The sequence below is a fragment of the Pelobates fuscus genome, chromosome 3 (genome assembly GCF_036172605.1).
Source record: "Pelobates fuscus isolate aPelFus1 chromosome 3, aPelFus1.pri, whole genome shotgun sequence".
In the NCBI taxonomy this organism is placed as follows: Eukaryota; Metazoa; Chordata; class Amphibia; order Anura; family Pelobatidae; genus Pelobates; species Pelobates fuscus.
In genome coordinates this window covers 298148501-298170789 of record NC_086319.1, presented here as the reverse complement: position 1 = coordinate 298170789, position 22289 = coordinate 298148501, and the positions used below count along the sequence as shown (strand labels likewise).

The following is a 22289-nucleotide window of genomic DNA, read 5'->3' as shown; positions in this document are numbered from 1 at the left end:
CCAATAAGGTTGTATAGTGTAATATAAACTTCATCAGGCTGTATAGCGTCTCAGATGCAGTGGAAACACGGTTAGGCTGCACTATAATGCAGACACAACAGAAACCGCTTTGGGCTGTATAGTATTGCAGGTGTGTAGTCAACATCACTGGACTGTATAGTAGTACAGAATCCCAATTTGGGTTTATAGTATCAAAGATGCTGTGGAAACCCTGTTAGCTTGTATAGAATCAGACACAACAAAAAACATCTTGGACATAGTGGGAACCCTGTTGGGCTGTAGAAAATCTCTGATGTTATTTCAACAACGTCTGGCTGTGTAGTATCGCAGGCTCAGCAGAATCCCTATCGGGCCATATGCTGTGGGAAGCTTGGTGCAAATCCTGTTTGGCTGGATGGTATTAAAGGCTGAAAATAGTCTTTCTTACCTGGCAGAGTATCTCTTAGGCTAGTGGGCTTGCCAAAATAAAAAGCGGTACAGAAGTTGAAACTGTATACAGCAAATATTTTGTGAATTGCTCTGCCTAATTTCCTGCACATCTTGTTCAGTCACACAAATGCTACATGTCAAAGCTCAAAATTTTAGCTCTGCCTCAGTGGAAAAATATGTTCTTTCTCTAGTAGTAATCATACGCTGTATTTATTGGATGTAGAAGTAAGAGCTAAAAATTGTTTATTACTCGCCAAGTCAACACCCTACAACTTGGTTACAGAAGGTGCCCTCAAATCTATTAAAATGCAGGAAATCAGTGCTAAAATCCAATGCTTGTCTAAAATAGAATGTATCTCTGGGATGGAATGTCACTCTTAGGAAACCAGCGAACTCTGACAATAACTGATTAGTTGAGCAGAAACCAGAAAAGGTTTATTTACTAAAGTGAAACCTGTTTGGGATTTTAAATTTGAGGTCAAAATAATGTAACTGGAAGCATAGCTGACATAAAGGATTTTTCAAGTTTGGCTACTTCGACTTTAAATTTTTAATTCACTTTGTATTCTCAACAATTCTCACCTAAGTAAATAACCCTCTAAAAGTGCAACAACTTGTGCAAGGGCAATGTCTTTCCTTTATTCATTGTGTTTATATGGCTCTCTGTTCCTAATGTTTGTTAACCATAAGTAATTATTATTGTATTCAACACCTATACCAATGATTAGAGTAGCGTTTTTCAAAATAGACGAGTGTGTGTGCGTTCGTGCGCGCCTGTCTGTCTCATCGCTTAACAATCTTTTAAAAATTGGGCTTGGATCACAAGTGATTGTGGCCAAATTTGGTTACCAGCAAACGTATACATAAAATAACAAAAAAGGAGGAACACAGCTGTAGATGCATAGATTAGTTTGAAATGTCATTCAGCCTAATTGAGTAAATCATTTTAGAAAATAAAAGGAATTATTTATAAATGACAATACCATCACCTCAAGTCACTGCCCACATTCAAAAAAAAAAAAATGTAAAATCAAACATTTGGAGTAAAACAAGGTTAAATTTCCTTCTGCCAGAGGCTGAATCTACTATAACATTAATCCAACAGCCTAGATAAAACATATAAGTTAGTAGCATAAATACAAGTGTCCAACAAAATACGTAGATGCTTTCGGAGAGGATATTCCTCTTTTTTTATGCTATGATATGACCTTTGTTTCTTTAAGGTTTTGGATTTAATTATTACTTTATGTATCGCACAACCTTGAATAGATTTTAATTCTTTTAAAATCTTTATATATGTTGTTTGTGCAATATTTTTTTCCATGGCTTGATTATAAGCTCTGGGATATAGTTTAAAAATAGGCAAGACTATTAAAGTAATTAATGTATTAGAAATATACCAGTTGGTCGCATTCACTTTGCACCCTTTTAAAGTATCCTGTGTAGTGCCAGCGCCATGCAAACAAAATTAACATTCGTTATATACTCCCCTGACAGAATTTTATCCAAAGTGGCCATAGGAATGATAGATATGCACTTTATCTCTGCAACACATTTGATTTGTGTAATGATTTCCGTTCAGATATGGCCATCTCAGAGCTTTTTGCCTCTCCCTTATTACAGGGTTTAATAGACAGTATCCAGTCTGATAGCTGTGCGATTATCGTGCTGAATTATTTTTACAGCCTTTTATTCATTTATCAAGTTTTTAAATTATTAAAAAAAAAAGAATAAAATGTAATATTCTACCTCTGGTGTGCTATTAAAAGGCATGGTGTACACTTGGCCTGATTCTCCTGTAATATACTCTGCTATAATTGGGTTAATCTCTGATGTCTTGGAAGCAAAGTGTGAAAAAAGAGGTTTGATACAGTTGCAAGAAAAAGTATGTGAACCCTTTGGAATGGTATGGATTTCTGCACAAATTGGTCATAAAATGTGATCTGATCATCCTCTAAGTCACAACAATAGACAATCACAGTCTGCTTAAATTAATAACACACAAAGAATGAAATGTTGCCATGTGTTTATTGAACACACCATGTAAACATTCACAGTGCAGGTGGAAAAATATGTGAACCCCTAGACTAATGACATCTCCAAGAGCTAATTGGAGTGAGATGTCAGCCAGAGATTGGAGGTGTTGGTTACAGCTGCCCTATAAAAACCACACACCAGTTCTGGGTTTGCTTTTCACAAGAAGCATTGCCTGATGTGAATGATGCCTCGCACAAAAGAGCTCTCAGAAGACCTACGATTAAGAATTGTTGACGTGCATAAAGCTGGAAAGGGTTATAAAGGTATCTCCAAAAGCCTTGCTGTTAATCAGTCCACGGTAAGACAAATGGTCTATAAATGGAGAAAGTTCAGCACTGCTGCTACTCTCCCTAGGAGTGGCCGTCCTGTAAAGATGACTGCAAGAGCACAGCGCAGACTGCTCAATGAGGTGAAGAAGAATCCTAGAGTGTCAGCTAAAGACTTACAAAAGTCACTGGCAAATGCTAACATCCCTGTTAGCAAATCTACAATACGTAAAACACTAAACAAAAATGGATTTCATGGGAGGATACCACAGAGGAAGCCACTGCTGTCCAAACAAAACATTGCTGCACGTTTACAGTTTGCACAAGAGCACCTAGATGTTCCAAAGCAGTACTGGCAAAATATTCTGTGGACAGATGAAACCAAAGTTGAGTTGTTGGAAGAAACACACAACACTATGCGTGGCGAAAAAGAGGCACAGCACACCAACATCAAAACCTCATCCCAACTGTGAAGTATAGTGGTGGTGGCATCATGGTTTGGGGCTGCTTTGCTGCGTCAGGGCCTGGACGGATTGCCATCATCGAAGGAAAAATGAATTCCCAAGTTTATCAAGACATTTTGCAGGAGAACTTAAGGCCATCTGTCTACCAGCTGAAGCTCAACAGAAGATGGGTGTTGCAACAGGACAATGACCCAAAGCATAGAAGTAAATCAACAACAGAATGGCTTAAACAGAAGAAAATACGCCTTCTGAAGTGGCCCAGTCAGAGTCCTGTCCTCAACCCGATTGAGATGCTGTGGCATGACCTCAAGAAAGCGATTCACACCAGACATCCCAAGAATATTGCTGAATTGAAACAGTTCTGTAAAGAGGAATGGTCAAGAATTACTCCTGACCGTTGTGCACGTCTGATCTGCAACTACAGGAAACGTTTGGTTGAAGTTATTGCTGCCAAATGAGGTTCAACCAGTTATTAAATCTAAGGGTTCATATACTTTTTCCACCTGCACTTTGAATGTTTACATGGTGTGTTCAATAAAAACATGGCAACATTTCATTCTTTGTGTGTTATTAGTTTAAGCAGACTGTGATTGTCTATTGTTGTGACTTAGATGATGATCAGATCACATTTTATGACCAATTTGTGCAGAAATCCATATCATTCCAAAGGGTTCACATACTTTTTCTTGCAACTGTAGGTTCACGGAACAGCCTCCCAGCAAAGGTTATTACAAGGCTACTCACTTAATGTTTTATATGTTTCCTTGTACAGCTAGAAATTAAAAGAAGAGACCCAAGTGACGTAACAACATCAGAATAACTCAATCCATTTAACCCCTTAAGGACCAAACTTCTGGAATAAAAGGGAATCATGACATGTCACACATGTCATGTGTCCTTAAGGGGTTAACAAAGTAAAGGATGCTTGTAGTATTTTCTTCAGCAAACAATGCTAAGATGAATAGGGCATCAACAATATTTTAGGGGAAAATGCAAAGAAAGTGTTTTGGATGCAGCGGATTACCAGTAGAGGTGGTTGTGAGTTTTTATAAGATATTTTAGTGGTGCATTTATGGCTGTCAATGGCAGGAAATAGAGTTAAGAATAGCAAATTCAGAAAGCACTAAGCAGTGGGTTCTTATCTGCCATTAAAATACCTATATTCTTCATTACTCTGTTTTTAGACAGTATATAAAGCTGCGTTCCATAGTCCGTGATGCTCGCCGTGACTGCATTCTGTTCTCAAATGAATTCCAACATCATGCTTACCTCCCTCGAGAGATCGGGGAGCTTGCAGAGGATTGGCAAACCAGGTACATATTTTTCACCATGCCACCACCACCAGTGCCCCACAAACACCATGCACCGTGCATTCTTTGTCTGTCTGCCTTTTCTCCTCCTCCTCACAAAGCAGTTGCTTTGTACCAGAGTTCCAGAAGTATATGAACATGAGTGGTTCCTGTTCATGTGTTTTATCGGCCATGAATGTTGGATTCTCTTTGAAGAGGAACTGTAATTTGTCTGTGTCAGTTCCTCATTCCATTGCCACATTAATTGATATTACTGCACTTACTGTGGTGAGGAGAGTTAAGGAGATAAATATTGTTCCAGACCCCACTAGTCGTAACTCATATATTCAGTGCCATGGTGCTTCAAACCCTAGGCAAGTGTCTTCCTTATTTATTACTTACACAAAATACATTGTGGGGGCATGCCATGCTGCCTTAAATCCTTTCGGTGCTGATCACTGTATTAATGCTGTGATTAGTCTGATTAGGATATATACTTGATTAGTGAGCTCGCTGACTCTGTTCAAGCGGACTTATTTTATTTTCTACATTTTTTTTTTGTTTATATAAAATGTAAAAATTACCCTTTTAGTGCTGGTCACAGCTGATTAACCACATCGCAACGTTAGGACGTGCTATGCCGTCTTACAAAAGGAGGGCAACAACATTAGGGCGGAATAGCAGTCCATAATGATCTGGCTTCCTTCAGGCCCATATACTTACCCTGTGCTCTGATTGTGGTCAACAGGTCCCCCTGCATCGAATACCAGAGATCCAACTTGGAACCGCGGTGACATCCTGTCACCGTGTTCACTGTTAGTGTCTCAGCCAACAAAGTAAAACATCTGCTGAGACATTATTCTCTGTCCCTCGTTTCCTCATTTTGTACAGAGGCGAGAGAGGCAGAAAGATGGCTGATTGCTGTACTGTACAGTAAGTGGGATCTAATGCGCTAGAAATTACACGTGCACAATCAAACTTTCCCATAAAAACTACTTCTCTAAAAAAAACAAAAAAACATAACCTAAAAATGTATATATATAGTCCTGGGCTACCTTTGTACATCTACTAAATGCATTCTAGTTTTAAATAAATGTTTCCCAATTAGAAAGAAGTGCATAGACAGGTATTTTTTTTATAATGCAAGTATAGCACCTAGTCTTGTTAATAATTTTTTGTTGTTGGAAGAATGTACACTAGTGTTCATGTTGTACATGTATCCTATTAGAAGAGAGATGGCCATTTCACTTAAAGAACTAATTCACCTTCACGTACCTAGGTACTGTTGAGTGTCAGTGTGCTTGGTATATGATTGCTGTGCTGTCACCCCTTTCTGCAGATGCATTTATAATTCCTGTGTGTGGTACTACCAGCACTGCCACAGGACAATTCCTGTTGTTATGGTGACAGAGGACGAGGCAGTTATCCAGAAGTATAGTAATGAGACTGGAGGGGTGTATGTGATCTCATTTAAGGTGAGTATGCATAAATTTAACATTAGTTATTGCAATGTGTAGAGCATGTGTTTAATCATTCACAGCCCTGCAGTCTCCCTGTGGCATTAGCAATTTTGCATAATAATGTTAACTATGTGTGAGCCATGTAGGTTTATCACGGGTTCTGCTAAAACCAGAGTAGAAATGCTCACATTAAATTTTTTTGCATGGGTGACCCTTGTTTCTCTGAATGGCACTATTTTTTTATTTATTTATTTTTATGACCCATATAGAAAAATATTGAGTGAAACTACCAGTGGCTTTAACATTACAATAATATTACTGCACAATTCTGAAGACTCTTAAGGGGCCTTAGTATGCACCAAAATTTTGAATTTGATTCAGGAGAATAATTAGTAATGTGGATAGTATAGCTCATTCTTTGTTGACATGTATGTACTCAGGTGGCCATTTTTTTTAAATCACTATAATGCATACGTTGGAAAAAGTTGTGCCGGCAAAAAGATCTCAATGAATTATCAAGAAAGTAGTAACCTCTGGAATCAAATGGCAGGATGGTTAGATTATAACCCCAACATTTTAGCCCTCACAAAACATTGGTTTAACCAAATGTTCATTGTGGCAAGTGTATTTCTAATCTCACACTTTATGTGATTTCTAAATTAAGGTTTAACCCCTTAAGGACACAACTTCTGGAATAAAAGGTAATCATGACAATATTGCCATCATGTGTCCTTAACCCCTTCAGGACGGAGTCAATAGTGCACGTTCTGATCAGAACAAAACGTAAACAAAAACTAGAATTTGCGCTACATGTCTGTTCAACCGTAGTTCCCCTCTTTCAAATTATATACACCCACACTTATTATATATCATTTTGTTCAGGAGAAACAGGGCTTTAATTTACCATTAACTATTCATATATGGAACATAATTCATTATGAATAAAATTTAAAAAAAAGTGAGAAAATAAGATTTTTTTTTAAATTTGTATTTCCGTCTGACATTTTAGCTGTGAATGTGATATTACTGTTACACAAATACACAAAAATGCACATATTTGTAATCAGCGATGTCTCATGAGTACAACAGTATCCCCCATTAACAGGTTTTATGGTGTTTTGGAAAGTTACAGGGTCAAATATAGAACGTTCCATTTTCAAATAGAAATTTGCCAGATTGGTAATGCTACCTTTGAGACGGTGTGGTAGCCCAGCAATGAGAATTACCCCCATAATGGCATACCATTTTAAAAAGTAGACAACCAAAGGTATTGAAAATGGGGTATGTTTAGTCTTTTTTAGTAGCCACTTAGTCACAAACACTGGCCAAAGTTAGCGTTCATATTTGTTTTTGTGTTAAAAAAGCAAAAAACGAATATTTGGCCAGTGTTTGTGACTAAGTGGCTACTAAGAAAGACTGGACATACCCCACTTGCAATACCTTGGGTTGTCTACTTTTTCAAATGGTATGCCATCATGGGGGTAATTCTCATTCCTGGGCTACCATACGCTCTCAAAGGCAACATAACCAATCTGGCAAATTTCAATGTAAAAAAAATGAAATGCAAGCCTTATATGTGACTCTCTAACTTTCCAAAACACCATGAAACCTGTACATGGGGGGTACTGTTATTCTCGGGAGATTTCACTAAACACAAATATTAGTGTTTTAAAACAGTAAAACATATTACAACAATAATATAGTCCATAAAAGTGCCGTTCGTTTGTAAAAACTGCAAAAAACTTCACTTTTACTTAAAATATCATCGTTGTAATACAATTTACCAATTTGAAACACTAATATTTGAGTTCAGCGAAGTCTCCCGAGTAAAACAGTACCCCCCATGTACAGGTTTTATGTTGTCTTGGAGAGTTACAGGGTCAAATATAGTGCTTGCTAATTAAATTCTCTGCACTTTCTCCCTGTGTTGTCAGGCATATATATATTTGCGGTTATTTGCATTTTATATATAGATGGATATAGATAGAATGTCATTCTAAGTGCATTTTGTTACATACATATATATATATATATATATATATATATATATATATATATATATATATATATATATATATATATAAATACGTATAATTACAATAATAAATAAAATAATAAAATTAATAAAATTTAATATAAATTATATATACATATGTAATTTCATTCTAACTGTATTTTGTTATTTATTTATATATATATATATATATATATATATAAATAAATAACAAAATACAGTTAGAATGAAATTACATATGTATATATAATTTATATTAAATTTTATTAATTTTATTATTTTATTTATTATTGTAATTATACGTATTTATATATATATATATATATATATATATATATGTGTGTGTGTGTGTGTGTGTGTGTATGTGTATATATATATATATATATATATATACATGTGTGTGTGTGTGTATATGTCTATTTTATATATATATATATATATATAATATATGTAACGTCATTCTAAGTGTATTTTAATACTAATATATGTACTTATATTAGTATTAAAATACACTATGTATGACGTTAAATATATATATATATATAAATTTGATTTATTTTAAAACATGTCTAATTATTTTTTTTATACTTCCCACCAGCAGGGGGACTGTCTGATATTTCAGACAGTCCCCCTGCTGGCAGATCCACAGCCAGCTATAGGGGGCCATGTGATCGCTCTTTGAGAGCGATCACATGGCCCCCGTGGGCCTGATTTGCCTTGGGGGGCTGCCTGGGCTGTGAGGCAGTCCTCCCGAAGCGGAGCGCCGGGAAGGTAAGTATCCCGGGCGCTCCAGGGCTTAAAGCCGTTACGGTGTGCTATGCCGTCACAACGGCTTTAAAGCCCACTTAAACCGTGACGGCATAGCACGTCGTAAAGGCGGGAAGGGGTTAAGGGGTTAATAGATTATACTTTTAATTATATTTTTAAACAAGCATAGTTCTATGATGGGGACATGTAGATTTTAATGCTTGGCTGGTATGCTGCGCTTTTGTGAAAAGTAATTTTGTTTTGTTGTATCGTGAACAGAATTACCTTGAAACATTCTGGCCAGATCTGAAAGAGGCAGTGGAACTCTATGAATCTCTCAGACAGTCTCAACACGAGCGGGAGGTGGAAAGCCGAGAGAAGAATGGCAAGGAGTACCAAGAGCATTTGCCAACAGAGATTTTGGAAGCTGGTATCAAGTCTGGGAGGTACAAACAGGTAATTCATTTAACAACTGATTCTAATGTTACTTTTAACAGAGGGCTGTCATTGTGTATGTTGGTTAATGCAAGGGTTGTTTTCTTACAGGGTATCCTCAATGTGAACAAACATCGGTCTCAGCTAGAAGCTTTTGTACGTCTCCAGGGCTTTGGTGGCAAAGATACAGGTAAGTACAGGTTTAAGCTGTCCAAGGAACTTTACTCAAAATTATCACAGTGGTTCTTTAACATGGTCATAATTGCTGCTAGAGCAGAAAACATTGTCTGATCTAGCATTGGACAAAAGCAGTGCTGTTTCTGAATTCATTAACTCCTTATGTTTAATGCATAGCATCCCTAAACTTTATAATAATGGTTCATTTTATTATTTAAGGACTAATCAAATAGAATTTCCTTTCTTCTTTGTGGTGTATCCTATGACTGCACCACCTCTTTCATTCAACTTGATGCTGTCGCTTGCTGTTCTCTATGCTTCAGTTCTTCTTTGAAGTATTTATTGTTTGTAATAAATATCTGTGATTCAGACCTGCAAAGTGATTTACTGGTTCATGGCAACAAGGCTCGGAACAGAGCAATCCATGGAGATTTGGTGGCAGTGGAGCTTCTTCCAAAATCTGAATGGAAGGGAAAAACTGGAGCACTTTGTGAGAATGAGGAGGATGAGCGGACTGGGGACTCACAGACAGAAATTATGCCAACAGGTAACTGAGTTCTTTCAAGAACTTAAATTGAGTAGTACCGCTATCATGTGTAGTGAAATGTAAAGGTATTGCTTAGGGTGGCGTTGTGGTGTTAATGGGTGTGCATGTCTCTAGGTAACAGAGTATTGGTCTTTGTGCACAGTGGTATATTGAGACTGGGAGATAGTGTACGACTCCCTTACTTGTATGCTTCTGTGTGTGTGTGTGTTTCTGGAGAGTGAATAAAATAGTCAGCTCTGCAAACAAGGCCTATGCATTTTATTAAACATTTTTATATATATATATAATAAATACCGTATTTATCGGCGTATAACACGCACTTTTTCTCCCTGAAAATAGGGAGAAAATCATGGGTGCGTGTTATACGCCGATATCCTACATTTACTTACCTGTCTTGAAGCGTGGGCCGGCTTCACAGCGCGCACCGCGGAACTGGAACTTAAATTTCAGGTTCCGGTTTCCAGGGGGACTGAAAGGAAGTGTGCACACTATTGTGTGCACACTTCCTTTCAGTCCCGCCGGTACTGGAACTTAAATTTCAGGTTCCGGTTTCCGGCGGGACTGAAAGGAAGTGTGCACACTATTGTGTGCACACTTCCTTTCAGTCCCGCCGGAAACCGGAACCTGAAATTTAAGTTCCAGTTCCGCGGTGCGCGCTGTGAAGCCGGCCCACGCTTCAAGACAGGTAAGTAAATATGGGACAGAGGGAAAGTGCACTAGGGGACACTATGGGAGGGGGGGGGGACACACTATGGGGGGTGGAGAATACTATGGGGGGGGAAGAATACTATGGAAAGGGGGGATACTATGGGGGGGGAAGAATACTATGGAAAGGGGGGATACTATGGGGGGGAAGAATACCTTGGAAAGGGGGGGACACTATGGGAGGGGGGGGAGAATACTATGGGAGGGGGGAGAGAATATTATGGGGGGGAATACTATGGGAGGGGGGAGAGAATACTATGGGAGGGGGGGAGATTACTATGGAAAGGGGGGGGAACACTATGGGATGAGGGGGGGGAATACTATGGGAGAGGTGGAAATTTCCTGGAATTTCCTTCTGGAAATGAGGTGCGTGTTATACGCCGGGGCGTGTTATACGCCGATAAATACGGTATTTGTAGCAGTACTACATCAAAACTGATCAAATTGTAATTATTGCCCTTAGGCCGTGTTGTGGGTGTGCTTCAGCGGAATTGGCGGGATTATGTGGCAACCTTGCCTTCCCAAGAAGAGATTCAGACTCGGGGCAAAAACACTCAGAAGATCTTGGTGATACCTTGGGACTACAGAATACCCAAGATCCGTATCAGCACCCAGCAAGCCGCTGCCTTGCAGGTACTCCATGCATATGCATTACTACTCTAAATCTCTAATCCATTAGGCACTTTGAGGTTTATTCTGTGATTAGACCAATGAAGTGACTTAGAAATTATATCTGCAAACTTTAGGCAAAATAGTTAAGTTGGAAACTTGTTTTACAGCTTATAAATATCCCCAGCTCTCAGTTTCACAGTTTAAGCTGTATATGCTATGCAGTTCAACACAATTATTTTTTTATTTTTTATATATATAATTTTTTTTTTTTTTACATTTGGAACTGTTGCTTTGGCCATTTTTAAAAATTCTTTATTTTTGTAGTACATAGTGTAACATACAAAAGTACTTAAACATTTCTTAATAGTATACACATCCGAATAATGGCAGGGTCATATCAGTAAATTGTGTGATTGTGCTGATTGCACAGGTTACTCAACATTAGAGTAACGGGCTGCATGTAAAAACACTGGGACGCTCCAGCATTAAAGTAAAGGTGTCTTGCTCTCCGTTATGTGCATGGCCTAGAATTCAAATAAATCATAGGAGCAAACTGTACAGTAGATTTTAAAGTGTGAAATCTACGACAAACAATATAGCAGCTGGGCTCTGGCTAGTGAATCTCAGGCTGCAGTACTAGTGTCCAAGTCAGCCAATCCCTTCCATCGGCAGTGGTGGAGAGTGTAGAGCAAGCATGTCAAACTCAAAGGCTAACACGGGCCAAATAAACCAGGTTTAAGTTTGTGCAGATGGTACACAGACACATACTAACCTACATGCAGATACAGACACACACTAACATACATGCAGGTACACAGGCACACACTAACACATACACACTAACATACATGCAGATACAGACACACACTAACATACATGCAGATACAGACACACACTAACATACATAGATATACACACACTAACCTACATAGATATACACACACTAACCTACATGCAGACACACACTAACCTACATGCAGACACACACACACTAACCTACATGCAGACACACACACACTAACCTACATGCAGACACACACACACTAACCTACATGCAGACACACACACACTAACCTACATGCAGACACACACACACTAACCTACATGCAGACACACACACACTAACCTACATGCAGACACACACACACTAACCTACATGCAGACACACACACACTAACCTACATGCAGACACACACACACTAACCTACATGCAGACACACACACACTAACCTACATGCAGACACACACACACTAACCTACATGCAGACACACACACACTAACCTACATGCAGACACACACACACTAACCTACATGCAGACACACACACACTAACCTACATGCAGACACACACACACTAACCTACATGCAGACACACACACACTAACCTACATGCAGACACACACACACTAACCTACATGCAGACACACACACACTAACCTACATGAAGATACACACACACACACACTAACCTACATGCAGATACACACACACTAACCTACATGAAGATACACACACACACACACACACACACTAACATACATGCAGATACACAGACACACACACACTAACACACACAGATCACATTACATATTTTAACCACCCCCCTGCTTACATACCTTTTTTGGTTCAGGAGGGTGGCTTCCCTGGTGTCAAGTGGCGTCTGGCTCTCTCCCCAGGTCCTGGCATTACAGAGTGAAGGGGCCGCGTTGCTTGACCGGGCTCCTGATCATTGAAGCATTCTCTTCAATAGTGAGTGGTTTGTGCAGGCAGCGCACGTCGATGTGCATGACGTCAACATTGCGCGCACAGGGATGAAATACTCATCTGCTTCACCGGACCCTAGCTCCACTTCTGGTAAGCAGTGCTGGGGTCGAGGGAGGCATCGGATTAGAGCGGTCGGCGCAAATTGTGTTGTGTGTCTGTGCCACAGACAGAAAGTGGCTGGGTGGCGGGCCTGCTACCTCGGCTGGGCCCTCGAAACATGTCCGAAGTGCCCGACTGCTCAGTCCGCCCCTGAGTACAAGCAGAGTGCGGTCAACGATGTATGCGGAGCACAAGGTATGTGTAGGGTAGATTGCCCCAGTATGTCCAGTGGGCACCGGGATATCCCCCGCCGGTCCAAAGGGGCGGCAGGGGGTAGGAGTGCAGCTGAGTCAATTGGTGGGTGCAGGAGTGAGAAGATCGGCCTCCTCTCCCCAGCTCCTTCCACAGTAGGCCGTAGCAGGGTGACTCGGGGCTCTGATATGTAATGGGTGCGATTTCAGGGCCTGTCTAGTCACCCCTGGCCTCTCAGATGAAGGGAGTGCCCGTTAGTGTAGAGTGGTAGCTGATTTACCAGGTTTATCACCCCAAAAGTGGTTCAGTATTCGGGAACTCAAGTTCAGCACCTCTGCTTTGCATGGAGGTCCGGCTCTGCACCTTTTAACATTTTTGACGTACAGAGACACAACACAGTGAGAATTGACATGAATTGGAAACTGAATAGATATCCTACACATAGGTAGAAAGGAGAGATACTGATCACCAACTAGCATACAAGTGAGTGTCTGCACTTTAGGTAACTACCCTAGAGACAGGGCCAGCGCATCCTATGGGCCAACTAGACGGCTGCCTAGGGCGCTGCTTAAAGGGGGCTGCCAGCAGGAGCTTTAATGCTCTGCTCTTTTGGCCTCCCCTTTATGTTTTAATAATTCTAAAATACGTGCCGCCAGCAATGTTACCGGGCGCTAGGGACACTTAAATGTCTGCTGACTAGTGGTGTAACACTGCTCCGGCGGCATCCACTTGAGCCAGCTCGGCCAAGCCACCCACAAGCACTCCCATTGCCACGAGGGCGTTTCAATTTCTCGCTCCAGCCCCTTGCCCTGTACGTGGGGACAAGTGGGCAGGAGCATAGCAGTGACACGGAGTGAAGGCGACCAGGCACAGGGAAGCGGCCAGGAACACGTGTCTGTGTGGGTCTGCGTGTGTCAGTCTGCATTCATCGGTGTGTGTGCGTCAGTCTGCATGAGTGTGTGTAGCAAAAATCCTTACACATATATATATTCAAAAATTAGGAAATAGGAGCAAATAGTGGTTTTATTGCAATTTACATGTGTTACATAGAAACATAGAAACACAGAATGTGACGGCAGATAAGAACCATTCGGCCCATCTAGTCTGCCCAGTTTTCTAAATACTTTCATTAGTCCCTGGCCTTATCTTATAGTTAGGATAGCCTTATGCCTATCCCACGCATGCTTACACTCCTTCACTGTGTTAACCTCTACCACTTCAGCTGGAAGGCTATTCCATGCATCCACTACCCTCTCAGTAAAGTAATATTTCCTGATATTATTTTTAAACCTTTGTCCCTCTAATTTAAGACTATGCCCTCTTGTTGTGGTAGTTTTTCTTCTTTTAAATATAGTCTCCTCCTTTAGTCCTGATCAACGTTTCGACCCATACAAGGGTCTTTTTTTTAAGATGAAAAAGACCCTTGTATGGGTCGAAACGTTGATCGGGACTAACGCATGTAAATTGCAATAAAGAGAGAGAGATATATAGATATAGATATATCTATATCTATATCTATCTATCACACACACACACGACATAGAGTGGTATGAAAGGTCATATTATAATAGCTAGTTAAACCAGTATTCCACTAAATGTTGACCAAGGTGGTGATGTGCAGTGGAAAAAAAAAGAAAACATGCAAATCACAAGATAATAAACAAACATAAACCGGTAGGAATAGCCACTTCTAGTGCAGTAGCTCTGTGTATAGACAGGTTGCAGCTAAGTAAACCTCGTCTCGTGGCCTAGAAGATATACCCTCAGCCTATAGTGGAGAGACCTACTCTCTATATTCATTGTGGGCCTCATTAGTATGTACTCACTGTGTCCATTAACACTATCATCCTGGTGGAGCCAATGTAGGTTTTCCCTCTTATCCCAGAGACCCACCATATGCACCATTGTGCATGTACCGTGAGGCTTGTTTAGCAGTGTGGCTTCTCCTTCACCTGCGAGGACCGGTCCATTGGAGGGGTGGGGGACCAAGCACAGACCAAAGTCATGCGGATCTCAGACATAATTGCCCATTTCTCCTACTCATGGGTAGGTAGTAGGCTGCAGAGGAGACAGGCATCCAAGATCATAAATATTGTTTAGAGCATAAATAGAGGATTCTGTAAAACTATATGCTTGGTGTTTCTAATCACATTATATGTATATAAAATATTAAAATTAACAAGTGTGTTCAATATAATTAACCATATGTAATCCAGCTAAAAATCATCGAGAGAAAAAAAAAAACAAGTCCGGACAGTGCAAAATTTGATTTCCAAAAACAATACCTTCATTGCTTCATGTTGAAAATTGCACCCCTCCTAATCCCCCATAATTCACTTTGCTTACATTTGTGTCTGACTGAGTTTTATGGGAGTTATAGCCTAGTCATGATGTATGCAGCTGACCTTATTTTGAATATTTTCCCTCTATTTTCCTAAAGAAAGTCTCTTACTATTGCAACTCTATTGCTCTGCAAGGTTTAATGGGTTGGTTTTCTGATAGAAATCTAGATTATGAAGACAGATAATCAATTTGAACATCTAGTCTGCCCATGTTCTTATCTGCCTAAATAAATTCTCCTTATGTGTTCCTTGGCATGGTTTTATCTATACTCCAGGCATTTGTGAAACTTAATTATCTAGTACACCTTCTCCAAAAAAAAACGCTCTACCGCCCCATTGCATTATGCTAGCATTGGACAAAATAAAAGAAACCCTATATTAAAAAAAAAAAAAAGTTTAACCTTGAAGTAACTAAATCGCAAGCTGCACAGGTGAGAGTCTTATTAGAGTAAATTGCTAGAAATATTAGGCCATTCCATAGCAGTGCAAGGCTTGCCGGGACATCCGTTGCAAAAGTAAATGTGTCAAACGAAAAACATGGTTATTCACAAAAGTGAGAAGGTGATGCTAGCTGTGGTATCCATTCAGCTGCTCTTTCCTTAAATTTAAAATTCTCTTTGAATAATCTTGTTAGTCTCAAACATTGACATTGTATACAACATATTGACAAACTTTATTGTCAAAGAGGGATCGTTTCCACATGTTTATGTAAGCATGGCAAAGCTGGATTATATGGCATGGCCTGTCATTCAGAATCCTCTATATGCAAGGCAAGTGCAACTAGGTTTCCTCACTTGGTGTTAGGAGTGCAAATTCAGGGCCAATTTGAGCGAAGATAAAATAAATATGGTCTAATTATTCTCCTTACATTGTATTGAAGAAAGTTTAAGAATACATTGCTTTCCTACCAAATGGTAGGTGTTAAGTATCTTGCTGAGTGCAATTCAACACCTGTATGGAAGCATTTCAAAAAGAATATAAGCTGTTCCAAAGTTGAATGATCCTGTTCCTCTTTAGGTCTTTTTGTAAATTTTATTTTAGGATTTATTTGTAAATGATAGAAGCCACTTTGCTTTTATTCCATGTAGTACAATATGTGTATTGATCTTTTGTTACATTTCAGACATTGGTGTCTGTTTTGATGTTCCAGTTTTATACCTATGTTCAATCGTAGCTGTATAAATACTTTTAGCTTACATGAATTGATAAAGGAATCATATAGTTGCTTGTTGTTTTTCTTTTTAAAACCTTTTGAATTCTCTATTCCCATTGCATATTCTCTACTCTTTTTTTTTTCACGCTCAGGATTATCGGGTGGTTGTGAGGATTGACTCCTGGGAGTCAACATCCCTGTACCCCAATGGACATTTTGTACGCACCCTGGGACGTATTGGAGATTTGGAGGCTGAAGTTGCTGCTATCTTGGTAGAGAACAGTGTTGGCGTTAATCCATTCTCTGAGGCACAGGTCTGTGTTTTTCCTTTTTATTACAGTGATAGATTGATAGATATCTACTCAAAGAGACATAACCTAGTGATAATATGAAATAATACAAAATATGTGATCACTTGGAGCTAATAGAATACTTTGTCTGTAGCTGGCTGAAATGCCCACTAACACCCCTGATAACCCTTGGAGAGTTGATGAGAATTTCAGTGGACGTTTGGACCTGCGTAGGACTCATCTGGTTTTCAGTATTGACCCACAGGGCTGTGAAGATGTGGACGATACACTTTCCATTCGGGCTCTTCCTACCGGGTACTTGGAGCTGGGTGTGCACATTGCTGATGTCACACATTTTGTACAGGCTAATTCCTACACTGACACAGAGGCTCGAGCTAGGTAATGGAGACATCTTGTTACAAATGCTGTCTTCAGAATCTTCTACCATATGTCTGTATCTGAAGCATCCTGCAAACCTTTGACATTTTTGTCTTGTAATCTAGAATATTTTGCTGTTAAATATGTTGAGGAAAGTTGTGAGCTTTGATTTTTATTTATTTAAAATGTATTACAGATTATATATACAGCCATGTTACTCCCTAATGTTTAAATTTTTTCCACTGTTTGTGCAAATCCACTTACTTGAGCCACAATCCCTCTCCAACTCCCCTAGTTTCTGTTAAAGCACCAAAATACTCTAGCTTTATGAGATGCTTTTGGTGTATAGATCATGAAACTGCAGGGTCACTACCCAATTCATGACCGCATTGCTCTGCTGATTACCAGCTATATCCTACAGCAGGCTCATGTGTGTGATTTAAGTTCCAATAACAAAGCAGGAGATCAGAACTTCAAAAATAAACATACTGTGCTGTAATAATGAACCATTTCCTCATGGATTCTGTGTGTCACAATAGAGAAGGTGTGACTCAGACTGTATATACAAATTGGCAGAGATTTAAACAGTCTGCAGGGGCATATTATAAATACCACAACTGACTGCTTCATCTAGCAAAAGTAGTGTTGTTGCTCAGTGTCCCTTTAAGTTATGTCCATTTAAAGGAACACTTCAAACTGCTGAAGCACTTCAGTTTGCGTAAATGCTTTAAGTGTTAAAGGAACACTCCAAGCCCAACGATCCCCTTCCCCCAATGTAAGTAGTCAAATCGTTTGCTAACCCTGGTGCCGCTTCCTGCCTTTCTGGAGTAGAAGCTCTCTTTACTTAGCTAAGCTTGACAGTGCAGGGAAAGCAATCAGTAGAGTAGGGGCCTAATAAGAGCTTCCGGCTCTCATTCCCAGAAGACAACAGTCAGGGAGCTCCAACAGGAGGACCCAGGTAAAATGGTTTGGGGGGGTGTAGTGGTTACAGTTCTTTGGGTGTCCGCTTTTTCACAATTTATAAAAGTCCTGTTTTCAAGACAAATTCACACTTTTGTAAAGATGCTAAGTTGTATGTTCCAGTGCCAAATTGCACCCTTCCAGTTGTGAATCACAGGCAGGAGGGTGCTATTCCTGATAGCTGTGTGCCTCAGCACAAAGCTGAAGGCAGTACTTCTCATTGAGTAGTATTACTGGTGCAGCATGGCAGTTGCCACACATGTGCCCCAAACTCACAGTGCTTATCTGTGAGAAGCAGTCTTTTGGCTAAAAGATGATCACTATAGGCCTGTAAAGCTGAAGTGGTGTAAGTGTTAGCTGCATGCCCCTCTTGTTCCAATTCATAAAAGTGCAGATTTTTGAAGACAACACTTTTATGAATTAATTTTGCAATGTCTCTCTGGCAGTCAAGCTGACAGTCTGACTCACTCCACCTGAACAATCAGTCTTATGCTTTCCTATATTGGGAAATCACCACATTTGATTGATGCATTTGTGGCAACGACCGGAAATGCTCTAATTCCATCCTGACAGGAAGGGGATACTGTGGTTAGAAACGAGAGACGACTCCCCACTGAAGAAAAAGTTGAGTAAAAATGTTTTTTATACGTTGGGGGTGCACCTGGCATAAATAGGATTAAAAAATTTTTTTTAGCTTTTTATTGTAGGGGAGGATGCAAGGGGGTACAATAATCTAAATAGACTTTAAAATCTGCAGCATTACAAGTAAAGGTTTTTATATGTAACGCTGATGTATCCCTGTAAATAAGATCACCTTGAGAGATTCATCCTTCTTAGATGTTTGAATCTGTCGGACAGTTTCTATTAACATGTTTATTCGTTGTTTTCATCAACTTCACAACTTTTAGCTGGATTCGTTATGTGTGTTTCTGGCTGCTGTACAGCATAAGTGTGAAAGCTTGGGGCAAAGATGTATGTATGCAATAGCGTGTTCACGGTTTGGTAAATGTCCAAATTCCATAATTTTTAGATTAATTTTTCATGTAATTTATTTAGAATCTGTGATAAACACTGACCCTGAACTGCTTTTTGGTCATTTACATTTGAACTTCTTTCCGTATACAGAGCTACCACATATTACCTCGCAGACAGACGCTATGACATGCTACCACCAATCCTAAGCGCAGACCTCTGCTCTCTTCTGGGAGGTGTAGACAGGTAGTTCTGTTTTGTTTTTGTTTTTTCTTATTTTTATTTATGTATTTATTTTCAGCTTCTGCAGCAAAACATAAGGAACATAGTAATACAAAATGTCACAATTCATTCTAGTGGTGCATTATTTTATTTTATAGTTACTTTTTTTTTTTAAATAAACTTTTTTTGGCAGATACGCAGTCAGTGTAATCTGGGAACTGGACAGTAAAACCTATGAGATCCGGAGAGTGTGGTACGGTAGGACCATCATCCGCTCATCCTATAAGCTTAGTTATGAGGTGGCTCAGCAGCTGCTGAATGGTGACCTGGAACCTCTGAACACAGATTCTGAGCTTCAGCCTCTTTCTCAGAACCCTGCACGTCTGGAGCAGCTGTTGTGGGCACTGCGCAAGCTAACAGAGGTAGCACAAGCTGCAAGATTCCGGAGAGACATCAGTGGAGCTCTAGAGTTGGAAGGAGTTGAGGTACGGGTCCAACTTGGTGAGGAGCACAGCATTGATGATCTGATTCCTAAACAGCCCCTTCAAGTCCATGAGACAATTGCAGAATGCATGATCCTGGCCAATCACTGGGTGGCCAAGAAAATTTGGGAGAGTTACCCCCAGCAGGCATTATTGCGTTTGCACCCACCTCCGCGCCAAGAATTCTTCAAAGAGCTAAAAGAGTGCGCACAAGCATGTGGGTTTACCATTGACACAAGGTGAGATGTCTGAAATATTGTTACATTACTTGTCAGATCCCTATTTTGCCAGTTTATCTGTTGCACTTTCCTGTGAAGAGGTTTTACGAGTTTTTGTTTAAAAAAAATTTAAAAAAAAATTCATAGTTTTTATTAAAAACTTTGATGCCTATTGCCTAAATTTCCAGCTGCATTTTGCTTGCTTTTATCTGTGTTCATGAATACAATAGAGTTCTAGAAAGTTATTTAATTTCTCCAGACCTTTTACTAAAATGTTCCATAAATATTCCCACGATAATTAGAGATTATTTTTGTGATGTAGAACAGCTTTTTGACTGGGTAGCAGTAATTGATTGTATTATTACAATTACATTTTTTTTTTTTTTGTCTTCCTCTATGCAGGTCAAATAAGGCTTTGGCTGATTCCCTTGATAAAGCCAATGACCCCACCGACCCTTTAGTTAACCGATTGCTGCGGACAATGGCAACACAGGCTATGTCTAACGCTCAGTACTTTTCCACTGGCTCATACACAGAGGATGCGTTTTATCACTACGGTGAGTGCTGTAATATTGGAGATGCATCTGAGTATAACTATGGTTCCTGCAGTTGTTCAGACTTTACATCCAAAGTACTTAATGTTGTCAAAATAAAGGATATATAACCACTATGATCCCTGAAGCAGCTCACTTTTTTTTTTTTTTTTTTACACCAATTACTGGAAAATCTATTAGCAACAATGAACCCACTAATTGAGTTTATTAACATGGCTTGGGTAATATGTGACATAAGTGTCCAGGCCTACTAATAGGTTTGTCACAGGAGTATTATTTAGTGACTTTGGTTCTTCATTAGAATAAAATCATAATAGTTACATTTGGAATCCCCAAATCATGCTTTGTAAAACTAGTGGCATTTTGGGATGACTGTATGTAAGAATGAATGGCTGTTTTGCTCTCTACTAGGTCTTGCTCTGGATAAATACACACATTTCACTTCTCCAATCCGTCGATATGCGGATATCGTGGTACACAGACTGCTTCTAGCAGCCATCAACAGTGGCTCAAAAGGTCATTTGCTTGGGAACAAGGATCTTGACGAGCTCTGCCGTCACATCAATGCTCGCAATCGTGTAAGTGCACTTTGTTGAAGACCATGCATGAATTTTTTATTCATGCATGTATGACATGAGGTGATATTTGTGTTTACATTTGACTGTTTCTTCTTCAGGAAACTATACCTTCTATACCTTTTTGACATATTAAAAAATATGCATACTTTGTTAGGAATTTTTAAACTATGTAAGTCCTTTGTTTATACAGAAATGCAGTTTATTTATAAGAATAGTGGCATTACAGATTTATGGATTTTTGCCTCCACTCCTACACTGGAATGACAGCACTCAATGAGAGCATTAGAACTATACAGGGAACATTTCCAAAGGTCCCTCACCAGCACTTTAAGAAAACCCGAAACTCTGAATTTTCCATCAGTCTGTCCTTGTTCTGATCAGGTTGTCTTTAGATAGCACTTGTGTTTTTGTTTAATTCAGGATTGGTGGTTGGGTTGCTTTAGCTGCCTCTTGGACCACTGGTCCTGTTTTGTTCAGAGTGCCAGAAATAAAGGGAGAGCTAGATTATAGCTTGATTTGGGCAGTTCTGTTGCTGGAACTAATGCAGGAGCTGCTCTGCATTCTGACGCAAGGGAGATGCACTGTACTCATGCGAAAAAGCTCTTACTGGAGATTCTGGCACCAATTTTCAAAGTTAAATGCTCAGACAGCGAAATAAGCTGTAGGGTGTGTCTAATTGTCTGGAGTGTGCCTACACTCCAGGGTAAGGATTGTTTCCTAAAAAAATCTAACCCATCAGATGTTGCTGAACTAGAACTCCCATACATCTCTGTTAATCTAGTACAGTCAAAAGATGTTATACACCATAAACATCTAGGGGGCAAGGTTTAAGATTCCTGATCTAAACCTTTCATCTCAACAAAAAAAGATGAATCTCAACACCCTGACTCTTCTGCTGAACA

At 39.6% G+C, this 22289-nt stretch overlaps 1 protein-coding gene across 1 annotated transcript in view; it reads left to right on the top strand.

The window, feature by feature from the left end:
• Positions 1–22289, top strand: part of DIS3L (DIS3 like exosome 3'-5' exoribonuclease) — a 41658-nt gene that overhangs the window by 2615 nt on the left and 16754 nt on the right. The window contains exons 3-14 of the mRNA XM_063448768.1: positions 4381–4509; positions 5825–5960; positions 8986–9162; positions 9253–9331; positions 9689–9865; positions 11034–11203; positions 16886–17047; positions 17178–17422; positions 19487–19579; positions 19749–20276; positions 20658–20812; positions 21221–21387. Coding sequence (XP_063304838.1) covers positions 4381–4509; positions 5825–5960; positions 8986–9162; positions 9253–9331; positions 9689–9865; positions 11034–11203; positions 16886–17047; positions 17178–17422; positions 19487–19579; positions 19749–20276; positions 20658–20812; positions 21221–21387 — 2218 coding nt within the window. The remainder of the gene's footprint in view (positions 1–4380; positions 4510–5824; positions 5961–8985; positions 9163–9252; positions 9332–9688; positions 9866–11033; positions 11204–16885; positions 17048–17177; positions 17423–19486; positions 19580–19748; positions 20277–20657; positions 20813–21220; positions 21388–22289) is intronic.